The sequence below is a fragment of the Mus musculus genome, chromosome 11, assembly GCF_000001635.26.
Source record: "Mus musculus strain C57BL/6J chromosome 11, GRCm38.p6 C57BL/6J".
In the NCBI taxonomy this organism is placed as follows: Eukaryota; Metazoa; Chordata; class Mammalia; order Rodentia; family Muridae; genus Mus; species Mus musculus.
In genome coordinates, this window is record NC_000077.6 from 71,151,969 (window position 1) to 71,178,417 (window position 26,449).

The 26,449-nt window shown below is 41.1% G+C and overlaps 1 protein-coding gene across 5 annotated transcripts in view; it reads right to left on the reverse strand.

Annotated features, from left to right (window-relative positions):
• Positions 1–605: 605 nt before the first annotated feature.
• The window catches only part of Nlrp1b (NLR family, pyrin domain containing 1B), an 89,941-nt gene continuing 64,097 nt past the window's right edge, over positions 606–26,449 (reverse strand). For 2 of the 5 annotated variants that reach the window (XM_017314698.2, XM_006533907.3), the window contains 12 exons: positions 20,991–21,161; positions 20,097–20,267; positions 17,764–17,853; positions 16,835–16,917; positions 13,599–13,698; positions 12,005–12,228; positions 9,705–9,967; positions 9,098–9,223; positions 8,101–8,242; positions 4,757–4,801; positions 4,027–4,324; positions 606–1,567 (listed from right to left, as the gene is read on the reverse strand). In XM_017314698.2, coding sequence (XP_017170187.1) covers positions 4,032–4,324; positions 4,757–4,801; positions 8,101–8,242; positions 9,098–9,223; positions 9,705–9,967; positions 12,005–12,228; positions 13,599–13,698; positions 16,835–16,917; positions 17,764–17,853; positions 20,097–20,267; positions 20,991–21,161 — 1,708 coding nt within the window. In that variant the 3' untranslated portion in view covers positions 606–1,567; positions 4,027–4,031. Of the gene's footprint in view, positions 1,568–4,026; positions 4,325–4,756; positions 4,802–8,100; positions 8,243–9,097; positions 9,224–9,704; positions 9,968–12,004; positions 12,229–13,598; positions 13,699–16,834; positions 16,918–17,763; positions 17,854–20,096; positions 20,428–20,990; positions 21,162–26,449 lie in introns of all 5 variants that reach the window. The other 3 variants (NM_001040696.1, NM_001162414.1, XR_001780036.1) reach the window with 2 other exon arrangements.

Consider the following 26,449-nt stretch of genomic DNA (forward strand, 5'->3'; position numbering starts at 1 on the left):
TCTGTCCTTGTTCTTATCAGGGCTTCTACTGTTTTGGGCACTGTCCATCTTGAGAAGCTTAGCTTGTTTCGCTGCAGCCTGGCTCAGAGGACAGCAGAATGCCAGCTGCAAGAGGGAGGTAAGGAGGATTCTGAGGTCTGGTCTCTTTCAGCAGTTTATAAATTGCCCAAACCAATAATGAGGGTCACACCTTGAAGGAAGCACTGCACACTGGTTAATGTAAACCAGACTTCCGGTGTGAAAATGTCGGCCAATGCCACGAATCCAATGCAACTCCTATCTCTAGATCTTATGGACACGTGTATAGGATCGAGAATAACACAATGATGAAGAGTCATAAAGATATTGTTGGGCTGGATGCTGTTGGCACATGTGTTTTTCCCAGCACTCTCATGGCAGAGGCAAGTGGATCTCTTTGATTACATGGCCAGCCTCATCTACAGAGTGAGTTCCAGAATAGCCAGGACTACCCATTAAAATCTTGTCTCTAAAAGGCTGGAAAAAGGTAAAAAAGAAAATGATGACAGTTTCCTAGGATTATTTGTTGTCAGTATGGTTTTAGAAGAAGTCACAGTTTTTACACAATAATTCCAACAGAGGAAACATACGAATTTAGATCAGATTTTACTAAATGAAACTACTATGATAATGCTTTTCGCTCAAGGATAAGGGCATAAAGTATGACTGGATTTCCTTGACTTTCACTCAATTCTGTTTGTTTCAAGTATTTAATGTTTATTTATAAAAAGATAAGTTTCCATTAAAGTGAAATACTTTGAAAATATACAACCATTTTAATGCCCATCATGATTATTTTAGAATTAAAAAGTGGTTTACATTTTTTTTTTTGAGACAAGGTTTCTTCGTATAGCCCTGGCTGTCCTGAACTCACTTTATAGACCAGGTTGGCCTCGAACTCAGAAATCCGACTGCCTCTGCCTCCCGAGTGCTGGGATTAAAGGCATGTGCCACTATGCCAGACTCTACATTTTTATTTTTAAATTAAAGAATATATTTATTCATTTTACATCCTGATTGCATTTCCCTCCCTCTTTTCCTCCCATCCGCACACTTACACAATCCTCCCCCAACCTCTCCAGTTATCCGCAGTGAAGGGGAAATTCCCCTTGAATACCATCCCATCCTCTAACATCCACTTACAGAAGGCCTAAGCCCATCCTTTTCACTGAGACCCATTCATGCAGTTCAGTTAAAGGAAAGGGGTCCAAAATTAGTCAACAGAGACAAAGACAACCTCCTCTTCTATTGTTAGTGGACCCATATGAAGACTAAGCAGCACATCTGCTACAAATATGTACGGAACCTAGGTCCAGTCACTGCATGCTCTTTGGCTGGTAGTTCCATCTCTGTGAGTCCCCATGGTCCCAGGTTAGTTGACTCTGTAGGTTTTTTTGTGGTGTCCTTGATCCCTCCAGCTTGCTCAGTTCCATCCCTCAATTTTCTGGAAGCCTCTTAAGCACTATGCGATGTTGTCTGTGGGTCTCTGTATCTGTTTCCATCCAGCGCTGGATGAAGCCTCTCAGGAAAAGAGATGCCAGGCTCCTATCTGCAAGTATAGCAAAGTATCATTAGTAGTGTCAGAGATTGGCTTTCTTACATGGGATGGGTCTCAAGTTGGGCCAGTCACTAATTGAACATTCCTTCAATTTCTGCTCCATCTTTATCCCTGGATTAAAAATAAATAGACATAGACTAAGAAATAAAGATTTTTTTTATATAAAAACAAAACTCATGAGATATTTAGAGCCAAAGGGTTTGGTTTCTAATTTTGTAATGTGTTTTCTGAAAGACACCAAATGTTTAAACATTCTAGGATTGTAAGGAAGGACCAGGCTGGAAAACACAGCTATGTACACCCCAGACTATTCCACCACACCCCAGCAAAGAAGCAGGACCATTCTGCTTTCTGTTATGACTACTGGTATCAGGTCACACAGATAAACCCATTATATGGACTCCTAAGCCACAAATGTTAACTTGACACAAAACAGTCTTTATGAATGGGTTTTTACAGTTAAAAAACAGCAATAGCAACAACAAACACAATCAAAACAATACAAAACAAACACACAAACCTTTTCCCCAGCAGACTGCCATGTAAGAAGATAGTTGACATTTATAATCTCTGTAAGTTTCCCTTCATGTAGGGCATTTAAAAATGAGCCCTTAGTCATCTTAAGTTCAATGTCAAGAAATTAACTGTTGTAATTTTGTTAAATTATCATTAACACAAATGTAAACACGTCAATACACTTCTTTCATATTCAAAGTGCATTTCTTTTAAATTATTGGTTTATGTTAGATGAATGTGCACATTAAAGTCTCCATTTCTAAATGCTTATTGTCCCTTTGGACTTGTTAAAGGATCTGACTGTTCCTGCAGTTGCAGGTGTCTCTTGCTGGCACCACACCATGTGTTTGTATTACCAGGACACCAGCTGTGCAGGCTGCAGATCACATCCTTAGATGCAGAACCCAGAGAAGGAATAGTAACATTTCTTGGATGAAAACCTAATACTGAGATATTCTTTTCACTAGTACTCTTTTCCTGCAAATATGCCATTATCTGACTGAAGTACCGGTCATGACCACTGTCCATGCTGCTTGTCCTCTGGAGGAGCCAAGTTGAGAACCTCAGTTATGGAGGCTGCTTCTGTGCATTTTTGCTGTTGGCCACAGAAAGTATGTTCTGTCAGGGCTTGTGTCTCAGCCCATCCTAACCAAATCTGAATGGAGGCATGGGTCAGACAGAGCACTCGGTGACTTTGTATTGCAGTAAGAAGACAGAGAAAGTAATGGAAACACACTTTAATACATCAATAATTCATGAAATCTAAGGTATTTCCTTTTTATAAGATTTAAGATGCTCACTGTATAAAATGTGTGTTATATTAATGTATAATGTAATATTTTAACATTTCAAATTATTTACAAATAAGCTCAGTGTGTCCTATCACACACATTTAAGAACCTTGATTGACAGCCCAGTGTGTCCTATGTGTCATAAACACTTAAGAATCTTGGATTTATCTGTCATTGTTTAGTTTAAGATATTTCTAAGTTCTCGATGACGTCAGTATCACAGAAAGGAAGCTCAAAACTTGGAAATATCTATCTATCATCCATCTATCTATCTATCTATCTATCTATCTATCTATCTATCTATCTATCTATCTATCTATCTATCTATAAGTGCTGGAGTCTTCTGGCTAAGATGTCTGGGCTAAAGCTGCCTCCCTGTGATCTAGTAAGGGCATGAATAAGAATGAGAAAATACTGTATTCCAAAAGAGAAAGAGAAGCAGGTCATAGAGATTTCCACAGCAGACCTAGCTCACCTGCTGAGTAAAGAGGAAAATATAGGGAACACTGGGAAGCTGGCTAACTGCTCTGTCCCTTGACCTGACAGGGATGGATGCAAAACATGATCTGGAGGGAAAGCCTTGTAGCCTTGACTCACACCTTAAAAGGGATGATGTAACCAAATGCAAGGCTTGCAAATTCATCACAAGATCAGAAGGCCTGTGCATATGCAACTGCCCAAGGTTAATTCAGAATGTGCCCTGAATCTGAGATATTTCTGGCACTGTGTCCCATGTTCTATCATATGACTTTCCTACATCACTAATCAGACAATATGAGTTTTAAAAGCCCCGTTCCTTTCTTATTCATAAGACATTCACTTTTCAGGGAGAACTATCATCTCTTTGTTTCCATTCTCAGGATCCAAATCCTGCTTGTATTATGGTGGGTCAGGTTGGCTTGAGGCTGGCCACTCTGAGCTTTAGAGAATGCTGAAAAGCTCTGAATAGACTTACTGCTCCACTGGGTGATTTCTGAGATGCTCACCTACCATCAGGATCTGCCTGAGAAAGAAAAGGGGGAACATCTGGATCCCTAAGAGGTGTCCTGGAAACATTGCCATCAGCAAGAAAACTCATTTGGTCACTGGTTATATATGGAGAATCTAAGGACCAAAGGAAGTTCAGGCAGAGTTCGGACTCACCAATGTCAGGATCCCAAAGAGACCCCACCTGACTTTTCTAAGAGGTCCATGACCAGGTGAGGATGGGTCTCCTTCAGAGCTTGGTAGAATAGGTCTTTGCAGGCTCGACTCCAGGACCGGCTGAGGTTGAAGAGCTTCCTCATCTTATCTTGGTTTGTGTTCTCAGCCCGCACTGCCTCATAGGATTCTTCATTCAGCACCAGACCATGCAGCTTGTCCAAGAGAGGGTCCACTGATGTCACTCGGGCTACCAGCTGCTCCCGATGCTGGTCCATGAAGTGCAGCAAGGAAGGGGCATCTAAGGGTAGAGATGAGATAAACACTGAGCAAAAAAAATGCTCCTTCAAGGTCTCTGACTGGCTGACCACTTCTTGCTCTTTTCCTGTAATTGTTCTTTACTTCTGCACACCTGGCTCCTATGTTCATCTGGAAGGCCAGGAGAAATTTAGCTTTACATTCTTGAGGTCAGGTATCAGTGTGACACTCTGTATAACCAGGAGGAGAGGTTTTTGGTATGGTATTCAGTTTGGAAGTGAGTAGAGGTATTTTCAGCATGGGAAGCCACACGGGGCATTAGAGGGAGTCTATCCTGGGCATGAGCCTCTCCTACATTCTGGTGAGGTTTGCAAACTGAGGATCTCTCCCCACTCTCTGTCCTTCTCTTGAGGAACAGGTGATGTATCACCAGAATACTGTTGGCTTCTCTAGCATCTTAAGGGTGTTCACTAACCTTTGAGGGCTTGGGCAATCCTGGGCAGAGCAGGTCTGAGGTCTCCTGGAAGAACAGAGAGAAGAAGCATCTGCAATGATGTCCATACCAACATTCAGTGCATTCTGTGAAACTCCTACCCATGACAGAGATTTTGAGAATAAACTACAGGTATTCTGATATAATCTGGAAGGTCAACAGTTCCTTGTGTATCCCGGCATTTTGGACCTAGCCTATCATTATAATGAGAATAGACCTGAAAATGAGCAATAGACACTTCTCCTACATGATCTTAGACTTAATTTTATCCTCAATGCAATTCCTTGCAGACAACAATTAAGAGCCTTCTTAGATTCCTTAAATCATGTCGGTTAAAAAAGAAAGGTCTTTTTATCCTTGTTTGATTTTGTACACTCAGGTATTGCACACTTGTGTTCTGGATTTGATGGTAGAATCAAGATGAAGCAAGTCTGAGCACAGGGAAATAGTGAAAGAATTTCATCCACAAGTGAAGGAGCTTAATAAGCTGCAGTTCATGAATAAGTCTCAATGGTTTGAAAGGTCCCTACATCCACTGTGCTCTCACAGTTTAGGGAAGTCAGCTCAAGGACCCTGTTTGTAGTATTGGCAAGCCCTGGTTCCATGGATGTGAAGCAAAGATGATATGGGTTACAATCCATGGCAGGTAGACCATCTTGGTGAATCCTGTGCTGTAGAGAAACTGGAGCATCTACTGAAGAAAGTGACAGAGTCAGCATGAATTTTAAGACCAAGATGTAAGACTGGGCATACAGGTGGGCCATGGTTTTAATCTTCCAATAATGAATACTCTCCATATTGAAAGGAATAGGTCTTGAGTCCCTAACGACAGAATTTAGAAAAAAAATATGTGGAGGCTGGGTATGGTTGCATACATCTTTAATCCCGTTAAGCTTATTGCAGGTTGAGGCAAGCAGATCTCTGTGAGTTTAAGGCCTGGGCTTGTTACATAGAGAAATACTGTCTGGAACTACCCACCCATGCCTGGAAGTAAACACCACATCTTTTATATAAAGCTTCTAAACCTCTTGAAAGCAGAAAACTCGAAATGAGATTTGGTGTTAGGGACAGAATAAAGGACAGTATCAGAATGGTAAAATGTAGGTAGACTAGGATCCTATTATTTGATAAGTATAGAAAAACAAAACCATACAAGGCTTGAGATGGAGATCCTGGAAGCAATGAGTTTCAAAACAAAATCCCAGTTCCAAATGTGGGATGTCTCCTTAGGAGTTGGTGGGCAGGGAAGTCTTGCAGATCCCTATGGCAATACAGGCTCATGTCATTCTGACTAGTTACCCAGATGAGCTAGTAGATGAGGTTTTATTGATGAATACACCACACCTCTTAGACATATGGTGTAGAGAATTCAAGCTGGAGGTGTGTTGGAAGCTTCCTTCTAGTTGCTAAGCTCTCAGGCTCCTGAGGAGAAAAAGGCATCAACAACCATCTGACCCATCTGTGTTCTCTATGATCATCAACCAATCTGCCAAGGTGGTCCCTCTTCTGCATAGTGGCACAAACATGATGGGAATCAGTCACTAGCTCTGTGATTCTCAATCCAAAAGATAGACTCCATCCCTAGCAATATAAATCTTGTAAAACAAATCAACCAACCCAGTTCTGTAGAAATTTTATACCCTTGAGAGAAGCTACTATCTCTGCTTGGCTAAATGGACATAGTAGTAATGGCCTTCTAAATATCTATATTCATACCATAGACAAAAGCTATTTTCAGCCTTCATTAGAAGTCTTTGGTGTGAATGGAGGTGACTATACATACTTATGACAGTAGAGGATGCTGAGGAAAAAGTCTGGACGAATACTCATCCCTCTAAATAAGTCATTTTTATCACCCTATTAAAGATTAAGTAGCATTGTGGAAGGAGAATTAGCAACATACTGTATGGAGAAGACTTGTGAAGTGCTGTCTTATAAGTAGGGTATTTCCATGGCCATCATGAAGTCATAGCACCAACAACTCCTGCCTCTGGACTTTCAATCAACTATCTATTGTTAAGCAGTTCACAGGGACAGTGCAGTTACTGCTAAATTACTGAGAAATAATAAATTTTTGGGTCAGAGGGGAGTAAATATTCCATCTGTATACCTGCTGGTGAGATCATTATGTTCTTCAGGATAGTACAAAATTCTTGGTCACAGAGATGATCAAATTTAAACTCTGGGAGACAAAGAAAACCCCTTTGAATGTGGCATAGAGATTTATAGAAAAGAAGCAAAAATGGCAGGAGTAGAGGGAGAGAAGAGAGGGCTTTCCTTTCTTTCTTTCTTTCTTTCTTTCTTTCTTTCTTTCTTTCTTTCTTTCTTTCTTTTTTCTTTCTTTCTTTCTTTCTTTCTTTCTTTCTTTCTTTCTTTCTTTCTTTCTTTCTTTCTTTCTTTCTTTCTTTCTTTTATACTGTTTAACTTTTTTAAGGTGGAGTGACCCTAATGCATTGTATGTATGCATAAAATTGGTAAAGTAATTTATTAATACACATTATGTATAGGTTTAAGATAGCGTATCTCATGTTGGCAAAATTCCTTCATGTTATAGCTTATCTGTTATGTGAATTGGAGTCAGATCTTTGTGCACCTCCATCTGTCACTTTCAGGACTTTGGAAGCAGTAAGAGAATACAGGTTGGAGAAAACAGGGCTTAGGGTCATGGTGCTTTGCATAGGATGTGTTCCCTTAAAAATGATCACATGGTCCTGCAGCAGTATTCAAAGGTGACTTCATCTTGAGTATTGTGAGTCTATGAATGAAGCCACACACCAATGCTCTCATCATGGAGTGAGTACTGAGAATGGAAAGAGAATCATATCAGAGTGTACAGTAAGAGGAGGACAGTCACTGGGCATGTCAGGGAGAGAACGCACTGAATGGAGTTTTCCTCTTCTCCTTTTCTCACCTTCACTTCCTCCTTTTCCTTCCCTCTCTTTCTCACTTCCTCTCTTCTTTGGAAAGAGCACAGATCAGCCTTCTTTCTCACATGGAAGCTCCCACTTCTGTGATACCAATTTCCTATAGGCTCAAAGAGATGGAGGCAGCCTACTGTGGACTGACACTTGGTTCTAAGACCTCAAATCAAAGGAATCTTTTATTCTTCAAAATTGTAGTTTTTTCTAATATATTTGTCAGAAGTTCGAAGTGATGACTGTTACAGTGTCACAGTGTAAACTATGCTTACACAACCTCTTATAGATCTTGCAAAACCACAAAACCGATCTTGCTTTCTTGTGGCACTAAGAAATAATGAAAGTACACCTCTCCCTAATCATTGCCTTTCTTCAATCCTTAGGGTCTCTGGCCTACACTTGTTTTACCTGGTTTCAGCAAGGCTTCCCATATGAGTTTCATGTGCTTTTTGTTTTTGATTTGCAGCTTAATCTCTGAACCCATGTTTCCAACGTATATCTCAGAGAAGAGTTGGAATTCCTTGCTGCTCCTGTAGCACAGCTCCAGTTCCTAGGGAAAGGGACAGGAAGGGCGAGGGGGAGAGGTAGGGGGAGGGAGAGGGGGAGGGAGGGGGAGGGGGAGGGGGAGGGGGAGAGTTCCTGTGTGAGAATTTCTTGCTCATTTTGTGAGGCAGGGATGGCCCCACTCACAAACTTTCTTGATCTTGCACATTACATTAGATACTGACTCTCTTTTGCACTGAGGTGATCCACAGCCTATGAACACACATCTTTACTCAGATGGCAGAGTACCCAGCATGTAGGGGGAGGGGTTGATACTGAAACCTGGTTCCCTATTATTTATTGATTGAATTTGGGGCTCAGTTATTTGTGGCAGGAGCTGATTATACCCCAGAGGACCAGGAATTGGCCTGTGTGAAGTGGGGACCTGGGCATGGTTATAAACCTCATGGCTTGCCACTAAAGACCTTGTTCTAACTCCCATGTCACACATCTTTTGTTTCTACAAATTTCCCAAATATTACCACCATCTGAGGACCCAGTGTTTAAGCATTTAAATGACTGTAGGAGACATTTCAGATTCAAACCATAACAGCCACGGATGAGCGAGTGCTCATCCTGAAATTCCTGCTCACACATTCTCAGCCTAGGCTTCTTCTCCCCATGTTTAGCAGGACGCATCTCTGTGTCAAATTGAATTTAGTCCTTCTCTTCCCCAGGCCTCGTATGCAACGCTGTGTGCTTCCTTAAAACTCTACCTAACTTTCATGTTAAGTGTTTTGCTTGTTGAGATCCCAATTGTTTCATCCCCAGTCTTAGTTTGCTGCAAAGCCTTCCAATCTACCCCACAGGTTTCCCAAGACTGGCATCAGACCCCCACAGGTAGCAAACACCCAATGCTCACCTTTGGGGTGATTTCCAGGTTCTCAGAACCAGACACAATGTAGCGGGAGCCAATGAAAAGATTGTCTACTGGGGGTGGCTTGTTTATTCTCACAAACTGAAACTTCATTTCTTCATCATCTATGGCCTGGGGAACATGACACACAGTGATATATCTAGATTTCTTGAACACAACATCTGTCTAAATGAGGCAAGGTGGTTGATTTGTACATTTGTGCAGGATAGGGTGGTGACATCTCCTGGACACCCTTCTAACTTGTGTTCTCCCACACAGGTGCTTGCATTATTGACCCCTGCCTTGCTCATTTGAGAATGCGGTCTAATACCAGGGAAGAGGGGTTTGCTCCCTGTTGGTAGTGGGACCATGCTCTGTTCAGAGGAATATGCTATAGAAGCTTGTGTAGAGTTTGGTAAAAGGACGTTAATGCAGTTGTAAGGGACTCTGGTGTGAGTGGTCTAGAAGAAGGCTGAATCATACACACCAGGGTTTCCCTCACAGAACTGCATTCACTTTCCCAGTTAAGAATCTCTACAAGGGGCTCAGTAGCTGCATCTTGCATTTCTTGACATCCCACCCTGGCCCCACATTTGGGACATCTCAGTATTACCTTCTGTATGGTGCAGTCATTAGGGACTAGGTAGAGGTGAAGGGTGACTTCTTCCTGATTGACTCGATAGTAGATCAGTGTGATGGAAGTAATGGGGATGAAGTGCCGGGCAGCAGGGATTATTCTCAGTACAACTCCCATTGGGGAGAAGCTTGGGTTTTTCAGTACTGTGTATCCAGGCTTCACCCTATCTGGCGTTTCTAGAACCATCCCATGTTCTTGAAAGTGGGCCACCTTGAAGTCAAATGTGCTTGCCTTTGTGTCTGTGAAAGAACAGATTCAATGATGTAGATTTAGTGTTTCCATCGAGCGAAACTTGGATGGAAATAGCATCCTAGGATTCAGAATGACTGTAGTAGTTTGAATAAGCATGGTTCATAAAGTTTGTGGAACTATTTGGGAAGGAATAGGAGGTTTGGCATTGTTGGGGGAGGTATGTCACTGGGGTGGGCTTTGAGATTTTTAAAAGCTCATTGTTTCCAGTTTATTCCTGTGTCTCCGTCATAACAATTAGGACTAACTGTCCTAGTGCCAAGCCTCTGTGCTTTATGCCTTGCTTCTTGTCATAATGGTCATGAACTCTAACCCCCTGATTCTGTAATTCTCCCCATTCCTCCTTCTATAAATTGCTCTGATCAGGATGTCTTTTAAACTTATTTATTGATATTAATGACTGCAACTGTGACCATAAAAATTTTAAACTTTATTAATTAATGTCCATTGAACAAGAGTAGACAAACAGCCAATTCCTCACTATCAATTTTTTTCACCAGGGAGGGTGAGTGTGAACAGGAGCAGGCTATATGTTAAGCTGTCAACTGAAATTGCCAGTTTTCTGGGGAGAGGCAGAAAAGTTGCTAGATTGAGGGGGTTATTGTGACAAGATACACAGATTCAGATAGCAGCGAGGCCAAGCAATGTGTCTGAGTTAAAGATCCTTCAAGGGGGTCCTGACAGGTCCTTCTATGAACCTTTCAAAGGGAAGCCTAAGAGTAAGTGGAAATCCTAGGATGTGGAGAAGTCAGAACCACAATTGCTTTCTGCTGAAGAAAGTTTTAGGAAAGGAGCAGAGAGATGACCCAAGAGAGAGGCTGTGTGTGCTTCATGTGCAGAACTGGATGGGTAGAGATATCCAAGTCTGTTGGAGTCCAGTCATTGACACCATGAACCCCATAGCAGGACTCTAATCTGTAGAAATTGGTGCTTATGCTGAAGGAGTTTGCCTTGTTATGGTTTGAGCATTTCTAGCTATGCTTGGATTTTTCCATCTTGACATGTCTGTGCTGTTTCTTTGTCCTTGTATATTGGAAGTATGTAACTTGTTTTTTATTTTCTAGGAGTTCATAGTTAAGACACTGCATCAAGTCTCTGTTTAGATATGGATTTTAGTCTATGGGAATTATTAAGTTCTAATGGGATCTTCCAAACCTTCATGACTAGATGAAACTGAAACTTTAGAGACAAAGTGGAAAGTTAACATTGAAAGTGATTTGCTTGGGTGTCAAGTTCACAAAAGGTAGAACTATGATGAGGAATGTCACATGTCAGCTTGATGTGATTCCTACACAACTCTGTAATTCACTGTTTGCCTCTCTTTTCTCCTGAGTTTGCTTCTGAATTGCATCACAGCAAACAGTATTGCAGTGAATGTTGTTTAACAGAGAAAAATATTTTCTTTCAGGTGTTTGCTTTGGAATGGAAAATCACCAAGAAATGAAACAATGAAATGTCTCCTGATGACATGGTGCAGGTTGCTCTTTACATCAACAACATGCTAGAACATAATTTCAGATGGAACTTCATGACACAAGAATGTACCCTGTGTGACAGTTTGGGGACTGGCTTTTCCCTAAGCAGCCTCAGACCTCATACCAGATCCTAGAATTACCCCTTCTTTGTGCTGTGACAATTTAGACAGAATCCCAGAAGGTGTTGTATCTTTTCAACTTCCCTGGTTGCTAGCAAAAACAGTAGCCATGCTTTTCTTAGGACTTGAGGGGACCATGGCGTGCTGGACTTTCATGTTTAAGACCAGAAATTTCCTGATTCGTATAAGTTGTCAGTGCTATGATCACAGGCTGCAGTAATGTCTTTCTTTATGAGCTTGTTCACTGGGACCCTGTGTTCATCAGAATTCCTTCTGAAGGTATCTTTGAAAATCATTGAGGGTGGGCACTTTATGAGCCTCCATCCATTCTTAGTATAAACTTTTCCTCATCTCCTATGATCCTGGACTCTGATGTAGGACCTATCAAGCCCATCCATTATTACCACCTCTTCCTTAAGCTTTCCTTGGTTACCTTTGAGGGACACAAAATGAGGGAGGTACACTGCAGTCACAGCTCCTTGCTCAGCCTTGATGTCAAACAGAGGTCCAACCACCATGTGACTCTGCTGCAAGGGAGTCTTGTCCAGGAATTGGCTCCAGGCACAGAATTCGATCTCTATTGTCACTGCCCTTGTCACTACAAAGTGGAGTCTTGTGCTGGGACAGTGGTAGGAACCAGCCATGGGCAATTGAACTCTGGAAGAGGGAGAGGCATATATCAGTTAAAACCAGGACTATTCATTCGTTGTGTGCAGACCCAGTGTAGAGCTTGGGACACAGCAGACTTCAGGCAGCTGGCTCTGTGTTTTGTTCCTCTGCCATCTATGTGGAAACCTGATTAGTCACTTCACAACTGTTTCCTCATCTGTACATAGGGTTAGTGACAACATCACCTTAGAGAACTATGAGTATTGAGTTATGTAACACAAACCTACATGTAACACAGGTAGGGAGCTGTCAGTTCTGCCTTTGATGGTGATGTCAGTGATAAAATAGGTGTGTATTTGTGTGTGTGTGTGTGTGTATGTGAATTTGAGTGGATAAAATTAGTACCTTGTGCACACTAGACTAAGACTGAACTAGGGAGGCACATTATTGGTTTTTAGTATTAAAATTCTGAAAGAGTATATTTCTGAATCAAAGTCTATCTGCTGATATTAGTGATAAACCCTTGGCATTAACACAATGCCTTACCAAAATCTTTATTGGTTTTTCAAAGCTCCCTGCTTGGTGACAGGCACTTGGACAAAGTAGAAATTGAAAGTGATAGTTTCTCCAGCTGAGACAGTGATGGTGACAGTGTTGGAGGAGGGTAAGAGGTTGTGGAAGACACCATGGTTGTGTATTTTGTCAGTCATTATTCGTGAGACTAAAATTCTTAGAGGACAGGGGTACTGTACACATGGTCATGTTCTCAGCTTTAGTGGGTTTTTGGATGGCAGTTTTCAGTAGTGAAGCAGGACTGCAGAGAGTACAGAAATTTAAGTTTAATTTAAGTTGAATATAAGAATAGGAGAACTAGAATGTAATGAAATGAGAGATGCTATGTACACCAGGAATGAAGAAATATGAAGACCACCATTCAGTTAATGAGCAAATCTGATTAGATGATTAGACTGTTGAGATGAAATGATGGATTCAGGTCAGCACAGTTGATGTGGTAAGAGTGCTGGTTGTAGAAGATGAAGTCCTATCTCAATCATGGGGAATTTATAGTGAAATTATTGTGGGTGAAATCATATGGTGTCTTGGACTTACAATACTGTGACAGTGTTGACAAAGAAAGTTTGAGAGTAGTCAAAAAATTTGCAAAATGTTTGATGGATCTAAGTAGTTGTTCAGGAAAGTTCTTGTGCTTTTCTGTTTTGTAAATATCTGAAAAAAATTTAAGAAAAAGACCTCTATTTTTACAACAGGCCAAACTTCTTATTCCAGTCCTGGCTTAGCCTCTTGTACTGGCAAGAAAAATAGAATAAATTGTAGAGATAAGTAGATGCTATCTGTAGGATTCCCTTATGGAAAGTGGACTGAGAAAAGCCAGCCTTTGTCAGGCAGAAATTCCTCACCGGTACAGGTTCCTTTCTCTGTAAACCACCTCAGTAGCCACAGGTCCTATAGGGCCCCAGAAGTCTTCTTCAGTCCCCAGAATTTCCATGGGATTGGCTCCTGGAAATTTAGGAGAAATGGATATAAGCTCCTTAGTAGTACAAGTTATAATTCCCATTCCTGTAGAAGAGGTCAGGCAGTGATCACTTTATATTGTCCATGCATGTGTCCCTGGCCTTATCCAGAAATGTAACATGACTGAAACCTTTTCTGGTCTGGTCAACCTTGACCATAGCAGGAAGTGCATCTGCAGTCTGCAGTCTGTATCACTGCTCCTTCAGCTACCTACCTGCTACACACACATTCTCTCTCTCTCTCTCTCTCTCTCTCTCTCTCTCTCTCTCTCTCTCTCTCTCTCTCACACACACACACACACACACACACATCAGAAAAAAGGGGATAGAAATGTGTTTGTGTGTGTATGTACACACATAGATATGTGGGGCAGAGAATTGTAGCATACCTGTGTGTGTGTGTGTTTGTATGTTTATGTTGAGAAAACAACATAATACCAAAGGTGGATGGGCAAGAAGGAGGGCTCAGTCCTAGGCCATAACAGATCAGGAGGAGAAAGTGAAAACTGGTACAGGACCTGATATAAGCTACAGACTTGAGAGAGGGGCAGCAGCTGCCAGCAGGTCTAGGAGAGAAGGAAGCTGTGTTCTGTCTTGGTTCTAGGTGTGTACAGTCTTGCAGAGGGTGGGGCTTTTTTTCCATTTTTATTAGGTATTTAGCTCATTTACATTTCCAATGCTATACCAAAAGTCCCCCATACCCACCCACCCCCACTCCCCTACCCACCCACTCCCCCTTTTTGGCCCTGGCGTTCCCCTGTACTGGGGCATATAAAGTTTGCAAGTCCAATGGGCCTCTCTTTCCAGTGATGGCCGACTAGGCTATCTTTTGATACATATGCAGCTAGAGTCAAGAGCTCCGGGGTACTGGTTAGTTCATAATGTTGTTCCACCTATAGGGTTGCAGATCCCTTTAGCTCCTTGGGTACTTTCTCTAGCTCCTCCATTGGGAGCCCTGTGATCCATCCATTAGGTGACTGTGAGCATCCACTTCTGTGTTTGCTAGGCCCCGGCATAGTCTCACAAGAGACAGCTACATCTGGGTCCTTTCAATAAAATCTTGCTAGTGTATGCAATGGTGTCAGCGTTTGGATGCTGATTATGGGGTGGATCCCTGGATATGGCAGTCTCTACATGGTCCATCCTTTCATCTCAGCTCCAAACTTTGTCTCTGTAACTCCTTCCATGGGTGTTTTGTTCCCAATTCTAAGGAGGGGCATAGTGTCCACACTTCAGTCTTCATTCTTCTTGAGTTTCATGTGTTTAGCAAATTGTATCTTATATCTTGGGTATCCTAAGTTTGGGGCTAATATCCACTTATCAGTGAGTACATATTGTGTGAGTTCCTTTGTGAATGTGTTACCTCACTCAGGATGATGCCCTCCAGGTCCATCCATTTGGCTAGGAATTTCATAAATTCATTCTTTTTAATAGCTGAGTAGTACTCCATTGTGTAGATGTACCACATTTTCTGTATCCATTCCTCTGTTGAGGGGCATCTGGGTTCTTTCCAGCTTCTGGCTATTATAAAAAAGGCTGCTATGAACATAGTGGAGCATGTGTCCTTCTTACCAGTTGGGGCATCTTCTGGATATATGCCCAGGAGAGGTATTGCTGGATCCTCCAGTAGTACTATGTCCAATTTTCTGAGGAACTGCCAGACTGATTTCCAGAGTGGTTGTACAAGCTTGCAATCCCACCAACAATGGAGGAGTGTTCCTCTTTCTCCACATCCACACCAGCATCTGCTGTCACCTGAATTTTTGATCTTAGCCATTCTGACTGGTGTGAGGTGGAATCTCAGGGTTGTTTTGATTTGCATTTCCCTGATGATTAAGGATGTTGAACATTTTTTCAGGTGCTTCTCTGCCACTCGGTATTCCTCAGGTGAGAATTCTTTGTTCAGTTCTGAGCCCCATTTTTTAATGGGGTTATTTGATTTTCTGAAGTCCACCTTCTTGAGTTCTTTACATATGTTGGATATTAGTCCCCTATCTGATTTAGGATAGGTAAAGATCCTTTCCCAATCTGTTGGTGGTCTTTTTGTCTTACTGACGGTGTCTTTTGCCTTGCAGAAACTTTGGAGTTTCATTAGGTCCCATTTGTCAATTCTCGATCTTACAGTACAAGCCATTGTTGTTCTGTTCAGGAATTTTTCCCCTGTGCCAATATCTTCAAGGCTTTTCCCCACTTTCTCCTCTATAAGTTTCAGTGTCTCTGGTTTTATGTGAAGTTCCTTGATCCACTTAGATTTTACCTTAGTACAAGGAGATAAGTATGGATCAATTCGCATTCTTCTACACGATAACAACCAGTTGTGCCAGCACCAATTGTTGAAAATGCTGTCTTTCTTCCACTGGATGGTTTTAGCTCCCTTGTCGAAGATCAAGTGACCATAGGTGTGTGGGTTCATTTCTGGGTCTTCAATTCTATTCCATTGGTCTACTTGTCTGTCTCTATACCAGTACCATGCAGTTTTTATCACAATTGCTCTGTAGTAAAGCTTTAGGTCAGGCATGGTGATTGAGGGTGGGGCTTTTTGTTATGGCTTGTACTGTCCCATGTCAGAAAAGGGAGCATAGGAATCATAAACACTTCCAAGACATTTATTGCTGATATTGTATTCTGTGTATGACATAGAACCCATGAAATCTCACCAATATTACTGTCTCAACAAGGTCTAGCCTATGAAAACCCTAGTTGACATGCTACTGTGTATGAGTGAAATCTAGTAAGAGCTATATTAACATCTTGTAGGTGAGAGACAATGTCAGTCTTCCCCAGGCAAGTGCTCCCTGATAGGTTATCAAGCCTGTGTGTGTATACATATCCAACCGAAAATAGACTCATCAGGTTGTATTTATGTATACACAAGTATACATACCTATAAACACACATATATTTAACAAGAGTAATATTAAAGAATAGAATAGGAATTTGAGAGTTTGTTGATGCAGTATAGGAGGATTTGGAGTGACTAGATGGAGGGGCAGAAATAATGTCAATGTAATACTTGTGTATAAAATGAAAAAATTAAAAAAAGAAAAAGAAATGATGACTTCCTCCTACAGATGGTCTTGTAACCTATACTCACATGCACTGTGTTTGATCCCTTCACATACCTGACTGTTGTCTCTGCTGCTTGAATGAGGTCAGGATATCTTCTTCATCCATGTTCTCAGTGGGGACCATCATTTGTGGCATCCTACACATAGACATATTATTTCCCTCAGATGTCAGGAAAAGCTAGGGACATGCACACGGTATCCCCACAGAAAATCCAACTCATCTGAAGTTGAACTCTGTCCCATGCTTCTTCTCTGAGCCACAACTCTATGAAGGCCCCCATCCTCTTGTGCATCCATGGTGCCACAACCAGGAAAATCTCAACACCTCCTTTGCTTTATAAGAATGTGTTCCCCTGTGTTCACATATTAGAAGTTAATCTTCATTGCAAGCTACAGTGCAGGATGAAGGGTCAGACAAAATGATATCATGATGGCTGTGCCTTCATGAAGGGGTCAATACCATCAGGACAGATGTAGATTTCTGGGCTCTGACAAGATTGCCATAAAAGCCAGCTTAACTTCTTGTTCTCATTAAGTTATCCTTTCATGGGCTGGTGAGATGGCTCAGTGGGTAAGAGCACCCGACTGCTCTTCCGAAGGTCTGAACTTCAAATCCCAGCCACCACGTGGTGGTTCACAACCATCTGTAATGAGATCTGACTCCTCTTCTGGATTGTCTGAAGACAGCTACAGTGTACTTACATATAATAAAAATAAATAAATCTTAAAAAAAGGTTACCCTTTCCTATTTTTTTCTGATGGAAGAACTTAATTAGGGAAGTTACAGGATTCTACTTTTTCTTTAAAAACTCATATGACCTCCCTACATACAGAACCCTTCCTTACTTCTATCACTGAGTTGTAATTTTTTTCCAGGCTCTGTGTATCTTTCCCTCCTCGGTACCTTTTCCCCATCTCTTAGCTTTGAATCAGCTACATAAGGCCAGATTGACATGAGGGAATTTTCTCCCCCTTTCACTCACCAGATGCTGGAGATGTGCAGCTTCAGATTATTTTCCTCCAGTGTCCTGAGCTCTGTAATCACCTGGGCACTGAGAGAGTACAGGTCCAGCCTGTAAGCACAAGAGGGTGCTGTTTCTTCTAGGATCCTCCACAGAATCTTGAGAAGTCAAAGTCTAGGATCATGGACTCTGTTGTTAGTATGGAGGCTCTTTGAGTCTTTTCATTGATCTAACAGCATGATCAAGGAGAGAGAGAGAGAGAGAGAGAGAGAGAGAGAGAGAGAGAGAGAGAGAGAGAGAGAGAGAGAGAGAGAGAGAGAGAGAGAGAAGCAGGCTACAAATGTGATATATCCATGATGCAGTCTAAGTGGGACTTGGTCAGTGTTCAGGGAGATCAGAATACAAGAAGTGGACCTTTGGAACATTTCAGAGATGAAATTAGAGGCTGGACTTTTATACCTCATCTGCACAGGTCAGTCATTGGAAATAGACTGTCCCAGGGATTGGAACATGGCCATAGATATGGGGATGCTTATTGGCCAAGGGCATATCTGTAGCTCTCAGCATAAAGCTGATAGACATTTCCATATTCTCAAAATGATTCTGGCTAGTTCTTCAAGGTGAACACATAGTGGTGGGATGCAAGGTTTCATGGACATTCCCTTTGAAGGAAAGAGCATTGGTTCCATTCTCACCTCCTGCCTCCATATCTTTAGTGCTAAGGAAGGAAAGCTTTTTCTTACACAGAGGGAACTATCAAGGTCCTCTGGTCTATTCTTATTACCCTCAGGTTCAGGGTTGCTGATGGTGTTAGAGTAGTTCCTGTCTTCTCTGCATTTCAGAGTCCTCAGTTCCTATGCATGGATACATCACTCCCACACTGCCTGCTGGGATGCACAGATAAGGCATAAGTGAAAAGTCTCCTCTTCCTCTGAGAGATTGTGCAATGACACAGTCCTGCTTCATGAGACACTCTCTTGGTGATAGAGCCTTCAGGTCATAGAAGGGGCCAGCTAAGGATTCACATGTAATTGAGTTGTCTGGGAGGCAGACTTACAGTGGAGGCCAGTCCTGGTCATGTACTTCAGTGTGTGAAGAACAGTTATGGCTGAAAACGTGCCAAGCATCTGGGCCTTTTTCTGCTATCAGAGGGGAGGAAATAAATTGGGCTTCACTGCCTAACTGCTCCTTTAGGTTTGAGAGTTGCAGCAGAAGTCCAGACAGAGGGAAGTCCAATGTTGCAGGTTTGCCTGACTTTTCCAGATGGCTGGAGGAACCAGCTGTCTCTGGGTACAGCAGTCCAGAGCCTCTGTGGTTCCCTGAGCTCATGAAGGATCCTGGCTAGCAACATTTGGGAAGGGTTCTTCTAGAATCTGCCTATGGACTTGTGTTGGGGAGGTATTGGGACAGGAGAGGAAGAAGTTTAGAGACAGAAGGAAGGACTGTGTGGAGAAGCACAAGTCTCCAGGGCTGTAGTTTGGAGTTAGTTAGTTTGTTTATTTATTTATTTATTTATTTATTTATTTATAGTTTTCATGGAACCCTAGGCCAGGAGGAATGGTATAGCTCCAAGTACTGAAAACTGTCTCAGGTTTCTGTAGTCAATGTTCTGTGGTTATATCTTATATCTCTTTCATAGCCTTTTCCAACTCTGCACTTGCATGGGCTGCTGACCTCATGTGGCATGAACCAAGGCCTATTACTCCTCCAGGCCTCAGAGATCCCTCTTGGACCATGGAGTTAAATTTTGCCTTTCACTGAATCATACTCTTATAATATATTTGACCAAACAGCATCCAGTAGCTCTTTAATACAGAGTCATAATCTGATGGGTTATCACTGTCTCTTTCCACATAATTCAGAAAACTGAGCCATGTATGCTTGTGTTTGTTTTTGTAAGTTCTGCACCAATGCTTGGCACACAGAGAACTTAAAGTGAGTGCATACAGATATGAATTAATGAATGGATAAATAATGGTGGCACTGTTCTGGAAGAAGGCAATTCTGAGAGTCCCTTACTATGTATAGCCATGCTTATGCATGTGATTTCACCATGCCCAACTTCTTACTTAGTATCTTTTAAAAAATATATATATACTGTATGCTATTTCATATGTACTATGTAATATACATTACATGTCTATGTGGTGGGTATCACATTCCATTTAATCCATGAGGACACTGAGTTTTCCAGAAGATATTGACTTGTCCAATCACAGGGTGTTAGTGGCACAGCTGGCCAGGAGCCAGGTTAACTATGATATATCTATCCCTTTTCTATGTTTTGTCATCTGGGAACTCACCTATGTCCCTTCCTCTCCTTATGTCAGAAAGGGAATGCCCAGCTTGCTTACCGCAGGATTCTGAGGTTGCAGGCACGATTCCTGAGCCCCTCACACAGCATCCTTACACCATCGTCACACAGGTCATTTAGCTGCAGGTCTAGCTCTCTCAGGCTGGAGCAGGCACTGAGCACTGAGGCCAGGAGTGAGCAGTATGTGGGTGTGAGGCCGCATTCAACAAGCCTGCATGGGAGATGCTCACTGTCAGCTTCTCTAGGTCTCATTGCCTTTAAAAACTTATCTCAGGTCTCTGTGATTCGTGGCATGTTGATCTGTCAGTGGTTAGGTCTCTGTTGTGCCTTTTCTGGTCTAGGTACAGAATTCCAAGCTCTCCACAGCTGAGCTGCAAGAGTAATGGATATAGGTCAGGACCAATGCTCAACTACCATTGGCCATGGCAGAGCTTCATAGGCCTAGGACCTCTCATTGCTAAATTTCAAGAGTCACGTGACATGAAATTCAGCAGACCTGGAATAGGGCAGGATCTCATTCATAAAGTGAGATCTTATTCAAGATAGAAACTGAGTAGAATCATGAGGGCAGACCATATGGGGAAATGGGAAGATGCCATTCCTCAGACCTGGAACTTTCTCCCCTCAGGCCTCCCTTTGCCTCTGTATTTTTCACTTCTGCTTTACCTATGTCCTCAGGAAGTGTGATCCACTGAAGCCCTCATGAGTTCAGTGTTATCATTAGCTAATGGGATTTCTTGATGAATGCAATCTTTCATGCTCCCCAAGAAAAGAACATCCATTTGTTTATTTTAACCAGTCTGGCATGTTTTATAATTGTGGTAATGGGAGTTTAGTGAATATCTGACAAATACCAAGCCTCTGCCTAGATATCCTTTGCCTTAATGTCCTCCCATCTACCCATACTTCAGGGGAGAACCCAGCCCAGACTCACCACAAAGTCTTTAGTTGGCAGCCAGGGTATATCATGGCATCACAGAGATATTGCACTGCAGAGTAACTCAGTGGATTTCCACTGAGGTCCAACCCCTCCAGATTACTGTTGAATTTAAGATTGTAGAAAAGAATCTTCCAACTGGCATTAGTGATTGGGGTCCACCTGTACCTGAGGGGCCAGAGAGGTAGCAGAGGCATGTGACTTGCATGGTATGATCTGTGCAGAGCCCCACATAGCAGATGGGCTTCTATCTACCTGAGTCCCAGGCACAGGGATGCCATCCCCAGAATTCACTAGCCTCCTACATGTTCTTTTGCTCCAAATTCTGGATTCTCTCCTCTTGGTAGTTTCTCATCTATGTCTTTTAGGATAGCATGACATGTGCTCATTTTGTGCATCTGTTTATGTCTCAGTCTAGTTGTCCCAAGGGTGGGAACAAATGGCTTACATCTTTCCTTTGTAATCTACAGTGCTCAGCTAATTGCCTTGTTAAAGTGGGACATGAAAATTCAGATTGGCTTCTTCTCTTTGATGTGAATGCAGCTGCTTTCTTTTGGAACAGATTACTCGAGTCTCATGATGGACAGCTCAAAAAAGTTTAGGAAGAGAGCTGATGAGCTGGGCGATGGTGGCTCACACCTTTAATCCCAGCACAGGCAGAGGCAGGCAGATTTCTGAGTTAGAGGCCAGCCTGGTCTACAAAGTGAGTTCCAGGACAGCCAGGGCTACACAGAGAAACCCTGTCTCGAAAAACAAAACAAAACAACCAGAGAGAGAGAGAGAGAGAGAGAGAGAGAGAGAGAGAGAGAGAGAGAGAGAGAGCTGATGATTGGCATTTGGGAATGACTCCATGATGGTATTAAGCATGTTCTCACACTATACTACAGCTGTCTTTTTTTAAAAAATATATTTTTATTAGGTATTTTCCTCATTTACATTTCCAATGCTATCCCAAAAGTCCCCCATACCCTACCCCCCCACTCCCCTACCCACCCACTCCTACTTTTTGGTCCTGGCATTCCCCTGTACTGGGGCATATAAAGTTTGCAAGTCCAATGGGCCTCTCTTTCCAGTGATGGCCGACTAGGCCATCTTTTGATACATATGCAGCTAGAGTCAAGAGCTCCGGGGTACTGGTTAGTTCATAATGTTGTTCCACCTACAGGGTTGCAGATCTCTTTAGCTCCTTGGGTACTTTCTCTAGCTTCTCCATTGGGGGCCCTGTGATCCATCCAATAGCTGAATGTGAGCATCCACTTCTGTGTTTGCTAGGCCCCGGCATAGTCTCACAAGAGACAGCTCTATCTGGGTCCTTTCAGCAAAATCTTGCTAGTGTATGCAATGGTACTACAGCTGTCTTGGTTCACATGGTCCTTGTATCCTTCCAAGTATAGAGGGCCACAGAAAGAGGAGAGAGAAGGGAGAGTTAACACACACACACACACACACACACACACACGCACGCACACACAAAAACAGTGACAAAGACAGAGAGACAAAGAGAGAGAAAGGGACAGAGAAACAGAGAGAGATAGAATGTCTGACAGAAATAGGGGTGCAGACAGATTGAGATACAAAGAAAGACAAAAACACAAGAAGAGACAAAGATAAAGAGACAGACAGACACATAGATAGAGCCAAATAGATATAGAAAGAAAGAGAGATAGAAATAAGGAAAGAGATAGAGGGACAAAGAGAGACAGGAAGACATGTAGAGACAAAGAGAAAGGGCCATAAAGACAGATAGTCACACACACACACACACACACACACACACACACACACACACACACACACACACAGATCTGCCCAGTATCGTAGTATGCATTCCTTTACTCCTTAATGGCAACAACAAAGTCCACCAGACATGAGAATGTTGAGTTCTGTGCTAGACTAAGTTACAGACAGCAAAAGGCTGGGAGCAGCAGTATGCATGGTTCATGCAATACTAGATTCCCGGTACTACAAAGAAAAGTAATCAACAAGCTCAAAAAATAATAAAAAAGCAAAAGCAATGAACAACTGCTAAAACATAGATGTAAACTGGTATACTTTGAATGGAAATAAAGTATGTCTTTTAAAAAAATTTACAACACCAAATAAATATTAAGGAAACCAAGTACTGAACTTAAAAGAATAACTTATTAAAAAAGGATTTCTATACTTTTACTTTGTGTGTATGGTAGTATGCCTGCTTGTCTCTGCCCTACATGAATGTAGGAGATGGCAGATGTTAGAAGCTGTGCCTGATATTGTCTGGGATTATGTATGGTTAAGGTAGTGTGACCCATGTAATGTGGATGCTTGGAATGGTTCCACATTCCTGAAAGACCCAGAAATAATTTTTAACAAAATCATATAAGAAACAATTTCTAACCTAAAGAAAGACATGATTGTAAGCATACAAGAAGTTTATGGAACACTAAATAGACCAGAGAAAAAAAGAAAATCCTCCTGACACATAATAATCAAAACACTAAGTATATACAAAATAAAGAATATTAAAAGCTGCAAGGAAAAAGACCAAGTAACATATGAAGGAAGAGCTATTAGAATTAATCAGACTTCTCAACAGAGAGTGTAAATGCCAGAAGGGCCTGGTCATATGTCTTACAGATTCCAAGAGACCATGGCGGCAGCCCAGACTGGTATACCCAGCCAAACTTGTAATCATCATAAACGGAGAAAACAAGACGTTCCACTATGAAACTGAATTTAAACACTATCTATCTACATTCCAGCCCTACAGAAGGAAGTAGAAAACTTCAACAGAAGGTTACCTACACCCAAGAAAACACAGGAAACATAATTTTATACCAGCAAAACCAAAAGAAGGGACACACACACACACACACACACACACACACACACACACACTTTACTATCATCAACATTAAAATAAAAGGAATTAAACATCCTTGGTTTTCAATATCTCTTCACATCAATGGACTCAATTTCTCAATAAAAAAACATAAACTATGAGAATATATTTGAAAACAGGATCCATCATTATGTTGCATGCAGGAAAAACACTTCAAGATCGAACGTAGACATTATCTTAGAGTTAAGGCCTGCAACAAGATTTCTAAGCAGATGAACTGAAGAAGGAAAGTATAGTAGCCATTATAATATATAATAATATAGACTTCCAACCAAAATTAAGAAAAAAGACAGAGAAGGACACTTCATACTAATCAAAGAGAAAATCCAACAAGATGACATCTCAATTATAAACATCTATCCCTCAAATCCAAGGGCATCCACATTTGTAAAAGAAATATTACTATATCTCAAATCACATATTAAACTCTACACATTAATAGCACACTAGTTCCACAACAATGGAAAAGATATTCAAATGAAACTAAACAGGAAAGCTATGGAACTAAGAGATTTTATGATTCAAGTGGTCCTATATACAAAACATTTCTACTTACCCAACTAACTAAGCAGAGCAACCTTTCAAATTAACAAAATCAGAAATGAATTGAGGAATGCTACAACATCCCCCGAGGAAATTCGAAGAATCATTAAGTCTTCCTTCAAAAACCTGTATTCTGAAAACTTCCAAGTCTAAACTAAGTGGGCTATTTGCTTGATAGATACCACTTACCAAGACTAAATCAAGATCAGGTAAACAATCTGATTAAACTCATAATTCCAAAGGAAATAGAAGTAGTCACTAAAATTCTCTGAAAAAAAAAAAAGAAAAGTAAAAAGAAAAAAGAAAGTAAAGGAAAAAAAGAAAAAAAAACCCTAACAGATAACACAGGATCAGATAGTTTTTAGTGCTGAGTTCTACCAGCCTTTCAAGAAGAGCTAATATCAATAATCATGAAATAATCCCACAAAACACTGCCAAACTCATTTTTCATGAGTCCACAGACCCTGTGATACCTAAGTTACATAAATATACTACAAAGAATTTTTAGTCTAAGCTCCCCTATGAACATTGATGAAAAATTATTCAATAAAATATTTGCAAACCAAATTCAAGAACACATCAAAAACATCATTCACTATGATCAAGTAGGCTTCATCCCTGGCTTGCAGGGATGGTGCCACATATGATCATCCATCAATGTAATCCATCACAGAAACAAACTTAAGGGAAAACCAAAATGATCATCTCATTGGATGCTGAAAAAGCCTTTGAGAAAATCCAACACTCTTCTTGGTAAAACTCTTGGTGATATCATGGATATAAGACCCACAGTTAAACTCAATACAGCCAGAATACGCCCACCTGATAGCCAACATCAAATTAATGTAGAGGAGCTTAAATCAATTCCACTAAAATCAGGGACAAGACAATGCAGTTCATTGTCTCCATATCTATTCAATATAGAACATGAAGTTTTAGCCAGATCAATTACACAACTAAAGGGGACCAAAAATAGAAACTGGAAGGGAAGAAGTGAAAGAATCGTCATTCTCAGATAATATGGTAGCAACCCCAAAATTTCTAGCAGAGAATTCTCCCACACCTTCAGAAACACGGCTAGATAGAAAATTAAGTAAAGCAGAACAAATCAAGAAAAATAAAACAAAAGAAGAAAATCAAAAAGGCAAAAAGCAAAGCAAAACAAAACAAAAACAAAACACTCCAAACCCCTAACATATCAACCAGCAACAACAACAACAACAAAAACCCAAACAAAAATATAACAAACCAAAAATTACCTGTAACTCTCATATAAAACAAACAAACAAACAAACAAACAAAAAAACCCAAACAACCAATGGCCTAAGAAAGAAATTAGGGAACAACTTCCAACTTGCTACACAATAGCCATAAATACTTGGAGTAAGTCTAACCAAGCAAATGAAAGACCTAAATGACAATAACTTTACATTTTTGAAGAATGAAATTGAAGAAGATATCAGAAGATGCAAAGATTCCCCTACTTATGGATCAGTAGGATTATCACATAAAAATTGCTATCCTACCAAAAGTAATCTGCAGATTCAATGCAATTCCCATTAAAATACTAACACAATTCTTTACAGACCCTGAAAGATCAATACCCAACTTCATATTAAAAAACAAAAACCCAGGAGAGCTAAAAATCCTGAATAAATAATAGAACTTCTGGTGATATCACCATCTCTGATTTCAAGCTGTACTAGAGAGCAATAGTAATAAAAACCACTTGGTACTGGCATGAAAACAGAAAGTTAATCAAAGGAATAGAATCAAAGGACCAGAAGTAAACCCACACATCTAGTAACTATTGACAAAGAAGCCCAATCTATACAATGGGGGAAAAAGCATCTTCAACAAATGTTGCTGGTCTAAGCAGACATCTCCATGTACAAGAGTGCAAATAGATTCACATCTATCACCCTGCACATATCTCAAAGCCAAGAGGTCCAAAAACCTCAACATGAAATCAGATACACTAAACTTTTAGAAGAAAACTGGAGAGTAGATTTGAATGCAGGAGAAAATTTCA